Here is a 19314-nt window from a genome sequence, read left to right as displayed (position 1 = left end):
GAGAAACATCTGCCTCTCCTCCCTCCTGACTCTGATGCCCATCGGCCCCAATCTTTCAACAATAGCCGCCGTTGTTTTACTCCGTCCCTTGAATCCAGAGTAATTACTTATCATCAATCAAAATTAATAATAGCTGATTGGGTTGGTGTGGTCACCGATTATAGAAGGGGAAGGGCTGGAACAGTCTCTCACACCGTTTGCAGTCAATGGCGAACCTGACGAAAGGGGAGGAGGGCTGAGAGGAGGGTGCGACCCGTCTATTTGGGCTCCACTGGGAAACTACCGCCTCTCAAGACGGCCAAAAAGTCAGAGGCTGAATAAGGAAATGAAGCGTAATTTGAGGAAGATGGATGAGCCCCCAGGGAGACACCCCCTTTTCATTCTTCTTGTATTGCAGATGATAACCGATGCGCGCGCTCTCTCCCTCTCCCTCTCTCTGTCTCTCGCGCGCGCTCATTACGCACACGGTGCACAGGAGAGGGGCGGAGGGAGAAGTGTTGGAGAGGGAGAAGTGGATAGATAGAGAGAGCGTGTGTTTATGTCTCAGTGTGTGACAAATAAAGAGAGGAAAAAGGTGGCGGCGTGGCGGTGGCGCACAAAACAAAGCGCCTGACGCACACAGAGCGCAGAGATTCGGACAAGCGGGACCACTTCCAGGGATGACAACACTTCAGAGGATCTACTTTCCAACCGTTCTGCATTGAAAGTTTCACCGGCGGAGAGGACTGGACACCTGATTTCGAGTTTCCACACGCCCCCCTCCTCCACCAAAAACAAACAAAAAAAGGTGCAAAATGCAGAGACCAGGCGGCCAGGGGACTGCGTTTTCTATCGATTCCCTGATCGGGACCCCGCAGCCCAGACCAGGACACCTACTGTACACGGGCTACCCCATGTTTATGCCCTACAGACCTCTGGTTATCCCACAAGCTTTATCCCATTCGCCTTTATCCTCCGGTATTCCTCCGCTCGCGCCTTTGGCTTCTTTTGCGGGACGTCTCACCAACACGTTCTGCGCCAGTTTGGGGCAGGGAGTGCCATCCATGGTTGCGCTCACCACCACGATGCCAAGTTTCTCAGATCCACCGGACAGTTTCTACCCGCCTCAAGAACTGCCCGGTCCGCGTTTGAGCGCTGCAGACCCGGGAGCGCGAAGGCAGGACAGCCCGCACTCCGAGGAGCTCCACGGCCGGGACAAGAGCTCAGAACTGCTCAACTTTTCGGAAACTTTTCAAACGATATCAGGTGAGCCCGTAATAAAATAACAAAACAAAACAGATGTAGATCACGAGCTGAAATCTGCTGCGTAAACAGTGAATGCCGTGCGTAAAAAGCTTTAAAAACAACAGGGGGTGAACGCTTTTGGCGCATTTTGCTCCAAGGAGTGAAGTGGAATTTGCATATTAGATTTTAAAAGAATAAAACGCAAGTTTTGGCACTTTTGCAGTGTGACACAAATATTAATGTGACCTGCATTTTTTAAAAAAAACTTGGACATATTTTTATTTTTAAACATAAATCTATGAAAACTTGATGGACACACCTGGAATGAACTAACATAACAGCCTATATCAGCAAAATATTTGTCATAACTGTAGGAAATTTTTGAAGCGCTTGCAGGCCGATTAAATAAGTGTGCTTCCATCTTTCTTTCTTTCTTTCTTTCTTTTTTTAGGTGAGACCAAACTGTACAGTTCAGATGACGAGAAGCTGGAGCTAAAATCCGCGGACACGGCGTGCAGCGACCGGGAGGACAGCTCGGCGGACAGCGAGAACGAAAGTTTCTCGGACGGCAACAACTGCGGCTCGCTGAGCCAGAAGAGCAAACTGAAGGGCGGCTCCGCCGAGCCGCTGCCCGCCGGCGGCTCGGCTGGGAAGAGCCGGCGGAGACGGACAGCTTTCACCAGCGAGCAGCTGCTCGAACTGGAAAAGGAGTTTCACTGTAAAAAGTACCTGTCGCTCACCGAACGCTCGCAGATCGCGCACGCACTCAAATTGAGCGAGGTGCAGGTGAAGATCTGGTTCCAGAACCGGCGCGCCAAATGGAAACGGATCAAAGCGGGAAACGTCAACAACCGCTCGGGGGAACCGGTGAGAAACCCCAAAATCGTGGTGCCTATCCCCGTGCACGTCAACAGGTTCGCCGTGAGGAGTCAGCACCAGCAAATCGAACAGGGGAGCAGGCCGTGAACGCAGCACGAACCGTTCCTGGTTTGGTGATGCGCAAAAAAAAGGAGGATCCGGTTCTTTTTCAGACTGAACGCACAGAGAAGCAAAACCTCACCGGGATTATCTCGTTTGGCAACACGCTGTGGTTTTTATTTATTCTTTTGTTAATATGTAAATATAAATGGGCACTATGAGATGAAACTGTAAAGATTTTTTAAGTATTTATATGTAGGCTGAAATGTTTTTTGTTTGTTTTTGTTTTTTTCCCCCCATTTTGCTGCATGACCTTAACTCATTTGGTGAATAATTTTTGTGTTTGTTGACCTCATTTGCATGTCACTGAAGAGATTTTGTTTGTCAGAACCTCATTTGACAACTATTTGTGAACAACAAATAAATAAAAGATGTGAAGGAAATAATGACCAAACAAGGGACAACTGTAAACTATATTGATCTAATAAATCGCTTTATATGAAAGGTGGAATCCAGATTGAATTATTCGAAAGGGCATATATATATATATATATATATATATATATATATATATATATATGAATTCTATTTAGCGTCAGAATTATTTAAATCTTTGGGGTGTTATTTAAATCTTTGGGGTGTTTTGGGGTGTGTGTGTTTTATTTTCATATATATATATATATATATATATATATATATATATATATATATATACTTCAAATCTTATTACCAAGGCGGTTTGCAAACGGTTTTAAATGATTGGAGACAGTGGTTTATATGACGTCTTAAAAGGTCTTAAATTCAAAACAATAACACTTTCATATTTATCCCCCTCTAAATAAACAAGAAATCCACTTGCCTTGTTTTGCTTTGAACGGCTACAAATGGGCATGAAACTATTAAAATGAACATTTCATGCCTAAAATCTTACAATAAATCTCACTATAATTAATCTTTTATCTTTTATGGCGCCTCAAGTTTTCTTTAATCACCCGATGCCTCATTTCTTTACAGATCTGCTGCACGCGGCGGAAACTGTAAAAAAATGGGTATGTCTTCACTCATTTTAGAGAAAAATAAGATTTTCTTTATAGCTGTACAAGAGTCCACATGGATTATAAAAATGACAGCTTTTATATTTTAGAGAATGATTTTAGATTTAAATAAACAATATCAGATGTTGAATGCCACGTGACACAGTGTGCGTCGTAGTGCAGGAATATTAAAATATCCTGAAGAATGAAGAATGTCTGACCACATCATCCGCTTACAGGAAAAGAAACAGAAGTCTTATACAAGTTTTATGCAAACTTTCACCCACCGGTTTGAGGTTTTACACAGCTTCACTGAAGTCTTTACAAAAAAAGGTTTCAGGCTGCAAGATTAAAAAATAAAATAGACGAAAGAAAGAAAAGCTCCTTGGCTGAACTCAGTTCGATTTTATGTAAGTTTTTTGTCCAGATATAGCTAGATAGATAATCAACTCAAATTAAATTCTGTTGTGTGAATGTTGGGGTTGCATGTTTAACAGATGAAAAATCTTGGTTTCATTGAGCACATTGTGTTTTTTTGTTTTTTTGTGCAGTGGGCACAAAGTGAGTGTTTTCCCAAATAAAGGACTCTCGCTGTATTAACATTATATCCTGCTGCAGCAGCACCTGTTGATGATAAGGCCAGATTTATCTTATGAATAATTTATATTATTTTGTCCTGAATCAAGACATTTCATCAGTCCACCAGCTGTAAACTGACTTTGGCTGGGGTATAACCTACAATGTACTTTTGGATGGTCCAGGGTGAGTGGTATAGACTCTCATCCACTTCATGCCGCCACATCCAGGCTTAAGCACCAGCCTGATGGGCCTCTGGGCCTATATAGAACATGTCCTGAATGGGCGTTAAGTGGGATTTGAGTGGCAAAAAAACCTCAAAAACAATCTTGCACCAGTTCTGTATCAACAATGCTGCGTGTTTGACCTCAGGTCATTCGAGACCTTTCAGGATCAGGAAGGTTTATGGGCCTCATGCTTCTAGCCAGGCAACACTCAGTCGGATGGAGGTTGAAGCAGTGAGGCTGTTGTGGAAGTTTAATTATAAAATAGTCAGTTCCATGATGCTGTGCCACAGTGCTGCAGTTATTTTCGTCCAGGAGCATCAGATTCAAAGTCAAATTCTCAGCCAGCTCCTTCACTATTAAATGATTAATGCATAAGGTGGAAGCATGATGCACAGTGGAATCATTTGTTTATTCAATACAGTTAAAAATATATATTTTAATACACTTTGCAGCCACTCCGCTTATGGATTTAAATAGTAAACACGTCAAGACAGCCAACCTGGTGCGTGAACTGTAAATTGAAATATCATAAAAGCATTTCCACCTGCAGAGAGGCAGAGAAATGGTGGGGGGGGGGGGGTCATTACCACTCAGAGCGGCCCAGAGGCCTGACTTCTTGGGAGGGTCTGGACGGTCGTGGCTGCAGTGATGTATGGGCAGATGCATCAAATCGCACAAGATAAACAAGCGATGAGTTTCATCAGGGCCATCATAGCTTTAATTTGGCTGCCTAATGAGTCAGATCTAGTGGCGGAGATAAGAGTTGTCAGAGGCTCGGCTCTAATGAATTTCTTGCCACTTGTAATCAAGGTTGCCTGTCTGAGGGGGGATGATTAATGGAACCCTGGAGGATTCCCTCGGCCCTCTGCCTTCATTACAGCTAATGCATTCTCAGGCAAATTAACAGAGAAATGCAGGCAAAAGCCAACGGGGAAGGAGAGAGAACATAAGACAGTGATGGCAACAAAGCAGAGCAAGGAGAACTAGGAGAAACCGGAGAAAGAAAGGCGGATTAGTGAGAGGTTTGGGGTCTGGCGTGGAGATGTGGGGGCAAGTCAGAACGGGCAGGGCGCAACACAGATCAGCCGTGATGGAGCTGAAATTGACAAATCAGCTCTGGAGGGACTCAGGAGAGGAGAGATGGTCAGATGGAGAGTGTAATTACTGTGTAAAGGGGTTAAAAGGCTACGTTCTGATCCAGTTTAGGTGTGGCCCGTCTGGAGGCAGTTTGCAGAGATGCTTCCTGCGTCCACGAGCTTCTAATGTGGATTTTTTTTTTTTAATGTTTGCAAACACGGCCTCGTCAGGTGTTTGTGCGCCCATCCATCAGCCTCAGACCCACCTCTGCAATCTTACAGGCAATTTGTCTGAGGAGAGGTGGGCGGCTGAGAGCCCTCCTCACTGTTTAGCAGGCCTTGATGAAATATGAAAACACAGCAGCAGCGAAACACGAGTGCACAAGTGGCCAGGGAGTGCACGGCTGTAACACTGTGAAGGTGTAGGCAGGAATGATGCACCATCACAATTAGAGCTCTGGCCTCATCTGTCGGTTTATTTACAGAGTTCCTGAAAGCCTCCTGAAAGGGAGGTGTGGATCCCAAGTGGTCAGTGCACTTGGTTGAAGACCATCCATGTCTGTTCTTCAAATAATTAGTGTCTAATCAACATGCAGCTCCATATCACTTTTTATTGTATACTGAATGCCTGGCATGAAGAGAAACCATTATGTTGTTCTGGACCCAGACAGAAGAAATCCTGTAAATATGATCATTCTATCCTGGAATAGATAGCTGCAAGGTTTGGTGAAGCAGAACCCAAGAAGAAGTACCCAAGAGTACAGACAGGTAGTCTCTGCAATCAAACCCCATTCCACAGGTTGGTAGTCCAAGTCCTACACCACAGAGGCACCTGCTCTCCACACAGTTAAAGAGGCTGAGCTCTCCACAGCTTTGTGAATGTGACATATCACCAACTGAATTTGGATTATCCACAGGGTGCCCAATCTAGCATTGCATCAAGTGCATCCAACTGTGCAAACTGCAAAGTCCATAAACGATTGTAGCCAGTCACTGTCAGGTTTTCTACACTGATGGAGTGACATACAGTAGATGATATCATACGGTCAATCTGCCTGGAGTAGGCAGTTCTCAAAAACTGACTGTGCAAGAAGGTGACCAGTGAGGGAAGCCACCAAGAGAACTATTACATGGGCTTTGGTGGATGTGATGAAATAAACTGCACACTGTTAACTTTTATATGTGGCATCAACAGTATAACAACTTCATGGTGGAGTGGAATATAAAAATATAACGCAATGCTAAAATACCCTCGGCCATATGAGCATTTTGTTTTTTATCATTTGTAGTTGTTTAATTAATTATTAAGGTCTTACGTACAATTTGTACATATTCAATAAAGCCCTTCTATCAATCAAAAACAATATTTACCTTTTAAGAGCAGTAGTTGTGCAAATCAAAGGAATATTTGTAGATCACCCTCTGTGCATTTGCAGGTATTAATGAGACAAATTTAACTCCATAGGAAGTTAGATCTGAGTTAGCGTGCATGCTAATATCTGCAAAATGTCTTGTAAATGACTCCAGAGGTGTTATCAGGTTACAAAAACAGCATTTTCAGTTTTAGAAGAGTTTATTTCTTGCTAGCATTTACATAATATATGACACAGAGGATATATTTACACACAAATGAAACAGAGTTTTGCAGCTAGCTACCAGCCTGTGATATCACCATGCTAACATCCACGATATGTCTTGTAAGTTCAGAGCTGTTATTAGGTTCCAAAAACAGCATTTTCACATTAATAAGTGTTTATTTATCACTAGCTTTTACATAATATATGAAAAACATGTATATATCCCACAAAACAAAGCGATTTTGGACAGACCAGCCACTGACATTACGGTACAACACTACTATGATTGGCTGTCATATCTGCCACTTAAAAACAAAACTGAACAGACTGAAAGAGAATGAGACATTTTAACCTCTTAAAATAGGTCAAGGTTAGCCATCTTTGAAATTATCCAAGCTCTGTGTCCCAAGAATTTACCCTGTGAATTTTAAGACTCTGGCAGTAATAGGACTGGACTTATGTTGAACACAGACAGGCGGATGGATGGACGGATGGATGTAAAGCCCTCACAATATCCGATGGCTGTATTTGATGGCCTCGGGTGATGATGTTCTTTTAAAATAATGTGAAATTTTTCAGAAAGTAAATGGGCGACAGAAGACAACATCTGATCTGTCTCTTTGGACGTAACCTTCTCTGCACCATGAAGCTATAGCTAGTGATGGAAAACAACAAAGTTATAACTCTTCCCATTTTCTCCAGTCAAAGCCACAGAAGTCTGTAATTTCTTCAGAGTTCTTCTGGGTGTCTTGGTGGCTCCCCTCATCTGTCTCGTGTGGTCACCTAGTTTTTAAGAACTGCATTCTCTACAGATATTCCATACAGTCCCACATGGTTTGCATTTCTTAATGATTGACGTAAATAAAGTCTAAGACACATTCAATGACTTGTATATGTTTGTGTATCCATCCCCTGACTGTAAAGGGCTGATATGTATAAAAATAATCCTTATATCCATTTACTTTCTTTGCAAAACTTAGGGACTGTGTATAAAAATGACTGTAATGTCTCAGTTGTTAATGTAATGTTCGTGTTAAAGCCCTTGAATTAAAGCTGAAAGTCCACACAACAAGCACATCTTGATTGTATCATTTGAACTCAGTTGTGGTGGTCTACAGAGCCAACAGTTCAAAAACTGTACATATGGACCTGACTGCACCACTGGAAAAAGCATGTTTAAGTTAGTAACTCCAACTTTGCACCAACATGTAATTATTCTGTTATCAATCATGCTTTTCACTGGTTTGGGGTTTTTGATGTCTTTCTTGGTTGCCATGGTTTTTGTGCCTATATCTGTGCTTTGTGTCCCTTACCTAATTGTCTGAATTTAATTTCACTTGACCCTTGTTGTATGTGAAAAGTATTGGGAAAACTTTCTAAAAATCTAGTCGTTTGACATTTAAGTACCCAAAGTTGATATTATGCAAAAACAGTTTTCCACCATGTTTGATGATCCACATGATTTGGAGGTTTCACATTACATATCCCCAAATTTCCACATTTTTGTGTATGTAAAAATTCTACTGTTACAAGCAACGCGTACGTGTCGAAAGACTCCTTTTTGTACTTTTGTGACATACGCCACAGTGTCCATATATGGATTGTTGTCTGCACTCATTGTTTTGCTTTGTGATAAGCATCATCAGAGCCTGCTGCTAGGCCACACTCCTTTTGTGAAAGGGGGTGTGGGGTGTTTCCAGCTGCAAGCTTTAATATGCATTTTGTCTGATATTAAATTTCTGACCCCTTTAAGAAAGCATTCAGTGAAACAGATTCATGAATCGATTGCATGTGATAAAACTCATCTGGCAAAATTACCCCTCACATCTGGACCCTGTTCACCTGTTTTGCCTTCAACCAACTGTATCTATATTACAATAGCCAAGTCTGCGTGCATACGTGTGGCTTCGATCACGCAGAAACCAGTGAGAGCTGAGATTTGCCGTTTGGTATGCCTATGTATTTGGGTCAAGGATGAACACTGCGAAAACAGAAAGCTGATAGGAGAAATATTTTTGGATAAATTAGCAATTTTAGCTAACCAGTAAACAATGGATGTTGTGCTACAATGCATTGTCAGTTTAGTTAGTTTAGTTTTGTTGCTGGTACCATATATGAGAAGTGTATTGCGTTTGATGTCTTCTGTCACCGTTTGTTTGTCTAAAATTAGAAGCACCTGCTTACGACAGAATGCGGAAAAGACAAAAAAAGCTCTGCATACGTGTGTGCAACTTCGATCACAGAGAAACTGAGGATATCTGACATTTGCCGTTTGGTATGCTTATGTATTTTGGGTCAAGGATGAATGCCACCAAAATGGAACACTAGGACTAATATTTTTGGAGAAGCTATGGATATTAGCTAACGTTGCTAACTACATTCTTGACTCACACCCCATTCCAACAGGGGGCAGTAAATCATCTATATATTAAAAGTGTGAGTCTATGCATGCTTTTATTTAGCAAGTTCAACGTAAGTACATAATATAATTGTAAATATGTTAAAAATACATGGATGACACAAGAAAGTGAAAACATTTCCTTTGTGGTCCATTTAAAAATCAAATGACAAAATAAAAGTAATAATAAAATAAAATAATACTGATAATAATAATGGTAATAATAATAATAGTGTGTATATGATGACAAGAACCTAAACAATTTGCAATTTATAAATATAAGACAGTAAATTAACATTAAAAATGATGTAATTAGCAGGAAATAAAAGAGTTGAGGTCTTCTAAAAATTGTTGAGGTCTAACTTTCAAATGTCAGCTACCTATTTTATAAACACCACCCAATCTAGAACCCGTGGATCCCCACTGGCAACACGCTAGTTTCATTAGAATCACTGGCAGACGTGTTTCCCTGTATACTGTGGTACAAGCAAACACCTACTTAGGAAGACTCAGATTAGTCTACTACCTTAATTTTGAGGTAACATCAACTATGACATTCAGTCATGTGGTGTGTAATCCTGAGCACAAACCAGCTCACAGGTTCCTTCGTGTTGAGGATCCCACCAACTGGAACAAGCCAACAACTCCCAGCCAATAGAGGTGTGGATGAGCCTGGGTAGTTGCTGCCCGGAACCCAGGGTGGTTCAAAAGAGTGGCGGATGTACCGAGGGGAGTGAGTGACATGTGATTCCAGACCTGACTAAATATCAGTTAAAGCATAGGCCCAAAATAAGAAATTAAAGGACAATGTAAAAATTGTTTAAGCTCGGACTTATTTTTTAAAACCGTTTTTGGGGTTCAGCTTTTCAAGTCAAGTCAGGTCAGGTGTGCTGGTGCTGTGCTTTTCCACATCCACAACATCATGGAACCGTCTTGGGTCCTGGATGGCAACCATTCAGGCAAACAACTGGTCCATTCCTACATCTCTAAAATAAACATCGATTTGCCGCAGCCAGGTGAAACAGAGCTTTTCACTCAGGACAAAAAACATTTTAATTGGAGCAGTAGTGATTTAGAATGCAGACGCCATCACAGGCTAAGCAGCTCTGTAATGATACTGTACAGGGCAAAAAAACAAACAAACAAACAAACAAACCCCAAAAAACCAGAGGAAACCTCTTTTTGTAACAAAGGAAAGGCAAAAATGTCATGAGAAGTGTCAGCTATTTTTAAAGACATTTTCACTAATTTAGTGGCGAGAAGAAGCAGTTTACTTATATTACACAGCTGTTTAGGCCATGATGGTGTTTGTGTTCTACATCAATACTGCACCAATTAAAATCACTTTTGTCCCAAGTCAAACTGAACCTAAAACATCTACAACTAGAGCACTGCACCCGTACAGCGCAAACCTCTGCCAACACTAGTTTCCAATTCCACAAATTTTTTACCTTGGAAAAAAATTTCAAGGTCAAAGTCCTGTTAGAAGTGACTTTTCATAAACTAAAACACAATACAAAATATAGCTCAAAATGGCTTTTCAATGTTAAATCACATATCTGCAAAATCCGCAATACAGATCAAATGTGGATCAAACTTAGTCTATTCATTCAGAGTGCCAGTTTGCACCTTAATGTCACAAATGAGAGTGACTGAGGAACCTTTGATTGCGATATAATGCAAAATGTACATCAAATGGGCTTTTCCATATTAAATTCAAATATCCACAAAATCCACAATCTGGATCAGATCCAGATCAAACTTTGTCAGGTGATAGTGAGTGCCAGTCCGCACTTCACTTTCAAATATGAGAGTAATCGGGGCATGTTTGATTAAGATATAATGTACAATATACATTAAATGGGGTTTTCAATATTACATTTAAATAGCTACACTCTGTCAGTTGAGTAAGGATACCATCCTACATAAGGCTCTCAAACATGAAAGAAATGTGATCTTTTTTGACAGTTATGAATTTTTGAAAATTCAGTCAATGTTAAAGGATAGTGATTTTTCCCATTTTCCAAGATTTTTCCTGACTTTGACCTTTGACCTTGAAAGTTGAATTAGTTCTTGCCTATCAGGATATGAGTCCTTTGTAAGAATTACTTAACGATATATGAAAAATTGTGGGTTCCAGGCTGTTCACAAAGAGACAAAGAAACAGGGGCAAAAACATAGCATTCAGGTTGAAAAAAAAAAGCCACTTTTCCTTTAAAACAAAAATATTTTCAGTGTTACTTACCAAGAATAACAGCACGAGGAACATTTTCATCAGAAGTGTGCACCCTAATGAGTGCCGTCTACTTTTTTGCTCACATTCTCAGGCAACGCAAATCAGTTTGCATTTTTCAACAATCCGACTCCACTTAGTGCTCCGTCAAGTTGGAACTGGAGGGGAAGGATGAGGAAAATTAAAACTAAAGAGAACCAGGTGATAAAACACAACAAAGCCGGCGAACAAAAAGAGGAAGAAGATGAAGATATGCTGAGACAAGATTAGCAGGAAGTAAGAAGTGGATTAGCGAGGGCTTGACTCTTCTCAACAATGGGACCTTTCACTTTTCCCCACCGTGTCGTGCTGCCCGACACTAAGCCTGGCTCTTTATCTTAATCCTCTTTCAGCATCTGCTGGAGGTCCCACGAGCAGGAAACGGAGCCCGAGCTTGGCTCACATACTTTTATTCAGGGTTGTAAGAGAAGAACGATGAAGTATAGAGAAATAAATGCTCCACCACAGAAAATGTGTTGAATCCCCCGAATCAAGGGACGGCTAATTTCTTTATTTGAACATTTATTAATAGGTCGACAGTCAGCCAAGCATCCAAGCATACAACAAGGAACTCTTTAGCTTTTGCTTTGTTTCACATCCTAAACATAAATGAATTACAACTGGAAAATGAACTGCGCATAAACAAACAAATAAAAAAAAAGATATTTACATACTGTATTATAAATATGTCAAATGTACATCATTATACACAAGTACCAAAGATGGTCCGTTAATGCTGAGACCAAACAGAAGTACCTTTAAAATATGGAGAAACTAAAACAACTTATCAAAATGTGGTTTCAGGTCAGTGTTGACCCAAAACCGCTTTGCTTCCCTCAGAGGAGCACGTCTTCAGGTAAAAGTATTAAGCTAATATGTACACGTCATGTTGTGTTTGGGGATAAACAGGCAAAGTTTTTTTTTTTTTTTCTTTTTTTACTTTTTTGTGTTTTTCAGCATCTACACTACAAGTTCAGGTAATCGCACAACAGTTTTAGACATCTCAGACGGTGAAATGTAATAAATGGTTGAAATCGCTCAGTCAAGTAAACGCTCACACCCACGCAGCAGAAATACAAGTCGGAACCTCGACACATTTCGACTGTAATTCAACTGAACAAGCTGACTACGTGGCTAGTTTTGGGCCACGTCCCGTGATGTCTGCATTTTCGTTCCGTGTGAGTTTAGAAAAAAAAATACTGTTAAAACAATAAAACGCTCTGTAAACATAGATCCTGAAACAAACCAGGTTAAAACATCAAAAATGTCAGCCAGATAAAAGATAAAATAGAAATGTTGTGCCAGTTCCACCTGTGCGCAATTCTTGCCCAAGTCGAACTTACTATCTGCATATCATGGGATACTTTTTGTATTATGTGCTAATCTACAAATCCTTATAGCTAATAGTATTTTCATTTCTGCCCGTTTTAGTCATCTCAATTTGACACATCAATGTATTTTGAATCCCAGCAAAACACCCCAAGTCACAAGTGTCATATTTGGTTGATTCCAAAAAGTCAGTAACTGTATCGGAAAGAAGAAGAAAAAAGCTACTTTTTACATATTTATGTACACAAAAACACAGTTTCCCAAGTGTCTTCTCTCCTGTGTCCTTTCAACAAACTGTAAACATAAAAGCCCGATTGCTCTGTGCCGCAAACACGAACGAACACGTAAGCACAGACGCACATGATCGTACGCAGCGATGGTGGAGAAAATGCTGTCGACAGTACCGACCTTTGGGGACATCGTCCGTAGGAGGTGAAACAGATATTCCAGTACGCTAATGGTTTTGAACTGTGTGTGTGTGTGTGTGTGTGTGTGCGCGCGCGCGCGCGTGAAACAATTATTAACACAATCTGGTCAAATCAGTCCAACAAAGGCATCATAATGGTACGATTTCACAGTTTCAATCAAACCTTTGAATATGAATGAATTCTGATTGAAGAGGCACCCTTATAAAGCCATGTGGCTCAATGGTCATAAAATATTATGCCCTTTAATTCCTTTATACTCACAGACACTTTGCTCACTATCACAGGAATTGTGCAATCAACTCCTTTATGAACCGACCTCATTTTCCTGCAAATTTATCTAAACCACTTGCAAACTAGGCTGTAATTGCTTTGCCTTTGTATATGAGCGGTGCGACAAGAGTTCAATCGCTCTGTTGAAGACATGCATCATTAGCGTGTCGCACATCACGGAAGATTTAACTTCATTTCCTCATCCCTTATTTGTCATTTGTTAAACTATATTCCTCACAGTTTCATAGTGTTGCACTTATGTTTTGAAGGTTTCTCACTCACACTTGTTAAAAAAAAAATTCAGTTCCAGAAGGGGTAGACATGAGAGGAAATGTTCAAGCATTAAGGAAATGCTTTTCATAGTGAAGGTATCAACGGCAATGTGAGTCATTTGTTTGGCTGACGCGTTAAAAACAAAAAGCTTACAGCTGACCGAGATCGATTCCAAGTAAGAGTTATCTTTTCGACAAGAACGTCAATAAAACAGTTGTATGAAAGGAGCAATGTCCGCTGCAAATACAAACCCCCGAACAGCGTAGTGGAACATCTGTCTTGAAAACTCTCCATTGGTACTAATTCTGGAGAAGTACTGGGAGCAGACTAGGTTGGTTCTGGGTCTGTTCTCTGGTTCCTACATGATGCTGATGCTGCGGTTGAGCTCACACTGGGCATTGTTGTTGTTGATGTTGGGATTGGGGTTGCGGCGGCTCATGTTGGGTGTGGGCACGGAGGTCAGGCCACTGTTGTCACTGGGGCAACCATGTTGAAGTAAGATGTCTACGCACTCCTGGCTTCCAGCTCGCCGAGCGTAGGACAAGGGCGTCTGCCCGCGTGCATCCCGGCTCTTCACGTCCACTCCATACTGCAAAGGAAAAGGTTGGGTATCATTTTAAGTGGAAAAATTATAAAGAGCACAACACTCAGACACGTCTTACATAAGTGGGTTCCCAATGCACGTACACCCTGTTTGCCTGCACATATCAACACAGGCACCTGCAACAATGTGTTAGTATGATGATGGATTATGGCTACGGTAGGGGGAAAACAACAGAGTGGAAGGAAGGAGAAAAACATATTTTACAAAAGACTCTGTCTCGTTCTCACATGGGCATGTACTCGTTCAGATAACACATCAAAGTAATATGACAGTATAAATATGCAGCAATGTTCAAAGCTGTTGCACCTCCAAAACCTGCCAGTTTGGAACATCTACTATTTGGGTTGCAAAACGATACAATGTTGCATGTGATGAGAAAAAAAACTCCACTATCAAAAAAAAAAAAAAAATCTGCAAAAGACTGGCAGTCTGTCCAATGTGTTCCCCGTCTTTCAGCCAATGACCTCTGGGATAGGCTCCAGCTCGCATGTGACCCTTAGTTGGAATAAGCAGGTGGAGAAAATTAATGAATGAATAATTTCTATTAATATATGGCTGTGATGCTACACGCGCTCTGACTGGCTGATTACTGGTTGGATATTTTCCCATATCCGGACCGGTTTCCATGACAATCAGTCCATAACGCGTATTTTCTTTACAAACCAGGAAGCTAAAAATGCGATATCTCAACAGCATAAAAAACAAACAAACAAAAAAAAAACACATAGATTGAAAGCTTACCGGCTAACAACAGGACCATCTGTTAGCAAGTTCTTCATGGAGGGGAAGAAAGCGAATGAGCCCAACACCGTCAGCAGCATATTCAAGCAATACTGTAAGTTTGAGTGTTTATATGTATGATATAACAGCCATATAATAAATAAATCGCTTGCTCAGTTAATAATCCTTTAATATCCCCGCTATATGGTCAATTTAAAGTTTTGACCTGGAGGGAACCCATGCAAACACTGGGAGAACATACAAGCACAAAGAAAAGCCCCAGGTAGGAATCAAACCCACGACCTTCTTCCTGTGACACAACAGTGCTAACCACTAAACATCTGTGCTGACTTAACATTTCTTTTTTTTTTTTTTTTTAACCAGTACTTTACATATTCACCTTAATACGGTCTAGAGATGCACAATTCTATATGCTTTATCTTTAATCTGCACCATGTGAGTCTGATGCCACTTTTTGAATCTTCTCTTACAACAAATAAAATTACTACCCTTCTGCCTGCATCCAACATGTCATAGGTACTGACAAACACTGGGTCAATTTTTCAATTTGTTTTCATTTATATAGCACCAAATCACAACAGAGTTGCCTCAAGGTGCTTCACACAAGTAAGGTCTAACTTTACTAACCCCCAAAGCAGCAATGGTAAGGACAAAACGTCCTCTGAGGAAGAAACCTCAAGCAGACCAGACTCAAAGGGGTGACCCTCTGCTTGGGCCAAAGCAGAGTTGGGTCATTTTCAAATTTAGTATCTTGCAGACATAAAAAAAAAGTTTTGGATCTTTGTAGTAGTGGACCTGTAGGACTGTCATGCAGGTTACAACAGGTGAATGGTTGGTCGACAACATTTTCTAAAATAACTTAAATCTGAACTACCAGCATCCATGTCTGATACGTTTCAGCCCACTTACCCAGATAAGCAGCTGTGTGATGACCACATTGGCCATTGCGCAGGATAGGTGGAGAGCAGTGCGTCCATCGCCGTCCCCGTAAGTCTCATTAACCTCTTCTTTGGTGCCGTGGGCCAGCAGCACCACTACTAACCTCAGGTCGTCCTCCACCACTGCCCGAAGCAGCTGCTGCCCCAGAGGTACATCTGACTGGGGCAGTCCCAGCAAGAAGAGTTTCTGCTCATACTTGGCTCGGATCCAGCACTCCTTCTCCTCTCTGGGGAAATGTCAACGATAAAAAAGTGATACCAGTCAGGGAAAGTTAAGACATGGCTAACACACTCCTAAATGATAAAACTTTCAAAACATCCCACGTGATTTTCGGCAAAATGATTTAACCCCAGAATTGTACGCAGGGGAAAAATCAGAATAATTGGTCAAACAGACCCACTGGTGTAAAGTGGCATTTCTCAATTATCAGTGCACATAAAGCCAGGAGCCTGTGCTATCGTAGTGGGAAATAATACAGCGAGATCAGACAGGAGAGATTGCAAAGGGTCCGACGGTTTGGGCAATACTCCACTTTCTCAAGATTACAGTCGACAGCAAAAAGGTTCTAGCCTGGCCAGCTTTCTAAAGGTTACAGCACGTCTGCTGTGGACAATACAGGAAGGTGGGGGACATATTTTTATCAATGCTGTCGGCTGTCAGTCTGAGCTGGTGGATCCCCCACAAAAAGAACCAGTGTGTCCCAGAGCACCGGGCTCCCTTGGGGTGGCCGAGCCGCGAGTCAGATCGATGGGGCTGATTGGCAGCCGGAGAGAGGCGCGGTAATGCCAGGCTCCTACACTTCGGCTAGTGGCGGAGAATAAAGACTGTGGGAAGGTTCCGTCCACTATCGCCAGGCAGAATTCTATCTATTGCTCTCCATCTTGACCCCTGTTTCATTCTCTGTCCACATACAAACTGTCCAAATAAGAAAGAAAGGGGGGGGGGATCAATGTCAATATGTGAATGGCTGAGCATGCCCAGTGTGGCACTAACCCCGTGACCCCGTCAGCCGATCTGATAAGAGGAGCAGAAAGAGGCTGTTGTTTGGATTTGTGGATGAGTGACAGAAAGGAGGTGGTTTGTACGGATAAGTTAATGTGGCGTCACTGGCCGGAGTGACAAGGCTCTCGTGGGATTCCCTATCAACGGGCCCGTGGGCACCAATGCCACAACGCTAACACGGGCAAACTGACAGGCTAATTTAATTTTGGTCCATGACTGCTATATTCATACAAAAACAAAGCAGCCTATAACTTAACTGATCCTTCAAATCAATATCGGTATCTCACTGAGACAGCAGCAATTTATACAGTGCATCTGGAAAGTATTCACAGTGCTTCATTTTTTTTTCACATTTTGTTATGTTACAGCCTAATTCCAAAATGGATGAAATTCATTTCTTTCTACAAAATTCTACACACAATACCAAATAATGACAATCTGACAAAAGTTTTTGACTTTTGCAAATTTCTTAAAAAAAATCTTAAGAAATCACATGTACATAAGCAAGGTTGGGTAGGATTACTCTGAAAGAATACATGTGGATTACATGTATGTATGTACATACATATGGATTACTTGTAATCTGATTACTTTTGGATTACATTTCAAAGTAATCCTCCCCAACCTTGTACATACGTATGCACAGCCTTTGCCGTGAAGCTCAAAATTGAGCTCAGGTGCATCCTGTTTCCACTCATCATCCTTGAGATGTTTCTACAGCTTAACTGGAGTCCACCTGGGGTAAATTCAGTTGATTGGACATGATTTGGAAAGACACACACCTGTCTACAAATAAGGTCCCACAGTTGACAGTGCATGTCAGAGCACAAACCAAGCATGAAGTCAAAGGAATTGTCTGTAGACCTCTGAGACAGGATTGTCTCAAGACACAAATCTGGGGAAGGGTACAGAAACATTTCTGCTGCTTTGAAGGTCCCATTGAGCACAGTGGCCTCCATCATCTGTAAATGGAAGAAGATCAGATCTAGCAGGACTCTTCCTAGAGCTGGACGCCCGTCTAAACTGAGTGATCAAGGGAGAAGGGCCTTAGTCAGGGAAGTGACCAAAAACCTGATGGTCACTCTATCAAAGCTCCAGCATTTCTCTGTAGAGAGAGGAGAAACCTTCCAGAAGGACAACCATCTCTCAGTAATCCACCAATCATGCCTGTATGGTAGAGTGGCCAAACGGAAGCCACTCCTTAGTAAAAGACACATGGCAGCCCACGTGGAGTTTGACAAAAGGCATCTGAAGGACTCTCAGACCATAAGAAACAACATTCTCTGGTGTGATGAAACAAATAGTAGCACAAGTGATAAAAACAGAATTGGAAAAGGTTAAGCATTGGTTTGATATAAACAGACTGTCACTAAATATTAATAAGACAAATTTCATATTGTTTAATGATAGAGCAAAAAAAAAAATAACGTGTCATTACAAATAGATGGAATGGATATACAAAGGGTAAAAGTCATAATTGATGAAGATCTTACATGGAAGTCACACATAAATTACATAAAAGGAAAAATAGCGAAAGCCATTGCTGTTTTGCATAAAGTAAAATATTCATTAAATAGTTATGGTTTATTAACATTGTACAATTCATTGATTTTCCCATATTTAACTTACTGTGTAGAAATCTGGGGATCAACATATACAACTTATATACAACCTTTGTTTATTCTGCAGAAAAGGGCTTTAAGGGTGATTAGCAACAGTGGTTTTAGAGATCCATCTAATCCATTGTTCATTAAGTACAGGGTACTTAAATTTCGTGATTTGGTCGATTTGAAAATATTACAAACAATGTACCAAGCTAATAAAAATGCTTTACCAACAAACATTCAAAATATGTTTGAGAAAAGAGTAAGTAGTTATAAACTGAAAGGAATAGAAGTCTTTAGAAAACCAAGATACAGAACCAGAGTAAAAGAACGGAGTATTGCAGTAAATGGTGTAAAATTATGGAACAATCTCAGCAAAGAAATTAAAGAATTAAGGTCGCTTAAATTATTTAAAAAACGTATTAAACTAGATGTATTAAGTAAGTATGAAACTATAAAATAAGTTAGTGGGCTGTAAGGAAGTAAAAAAAAAAAAAAAATGTAATTTGTTAATAATGTATAAAATGTTTTAAGTTTAAAAATGTAACCTGTCAGAGATGTAATCTATTTAATAATGGTCATAATTATGAAATACGTCTGTGGTATGTGACAAGTTTAAAGAAATACAATCTGTTAAATAATGTTGAAAAATGACGCTGGATATTGAAAGATTGTATTGTAAAAAGGGGCAGAAAATATAAGACTTGTTCTTCTCTCTGCTCCTTTTCATTCTGGTAATGGAGATGCTTTATTTCTGCTTTTCTGTTTTTTTCTTTTAAATGAATGAAATAAATAAATAAATGAAATGAAATATTGAACTTT

At 40.7% G+C, this 19314-nt stretch overlaps 2 protein-coding genes across 2 annotated transcripts in view; one reads left to right on the top strand and one right to left on the bottom strand.

Annotated features, from left to right (window-relative positions):
• The first annotated feature begins 697 nt into the window (after nt 1–697).
• gbx1 (gastrulation brain homeobox 1) lies at nt 698–2571 on the top strand. The gene is made up of 2 exons (XM_034183853.1): nt 698–1245; nt 1676–2571. The coding sequence occupies exons 1-2, from the start codon at nt 795–797 to the stop codon at nt 2188–2190; spliced, it is 966 nt and encodes a 321-aa protein (XP_034039744.1). The 5' UTR covers nt 698–794; the 3' UTR covers nt 2191–2571.
• A 9205-nt stretch (nt 2572–11776) lies between these two features.
• Nucleotides 11777–19314, bottom strand: part of agap3 (ArfGAP with GTPase domain, ankyrin repeat and PH domain 3) — a 213041-nt gene continuing 205503 nt past the window's right edge. The window contains exons 17-18 of the mRNA XM_034183336.1: nt 15857–16112; nt 11777–14191 (exon numbers count right to left, since the gene is read on the bottom strand). Coding sequence (XP_034039227.1) covers nt 13961–14191; nt 15857–16112 — 487 coding nt within the window. The 3' untranslated portion in view covers nt 11777–13960. The remainder of the gene's footprint in view (nt 14192–15856; nt 16113–19314) is intronic.

Source organism: Thalassophryne amazonica, chromosome 12 (assembly GCF_902500255.1).
Source record: "Thalassophryne amazonica chromosome 12, fThaAma1.1, whole genome shotgun sequence".
NCBI lineage: Eukaryota > Metazoa > Chordata > Actinopteri > Batrachoidiformes > Batrachoididae > Thalassophryne > Thalassophryne amazonica.
The sequence above is the reverse complement of the archived record's forward strand: the minus strand, read 5'-3'. Positions and strand labels throughout refer to the sequence as shown.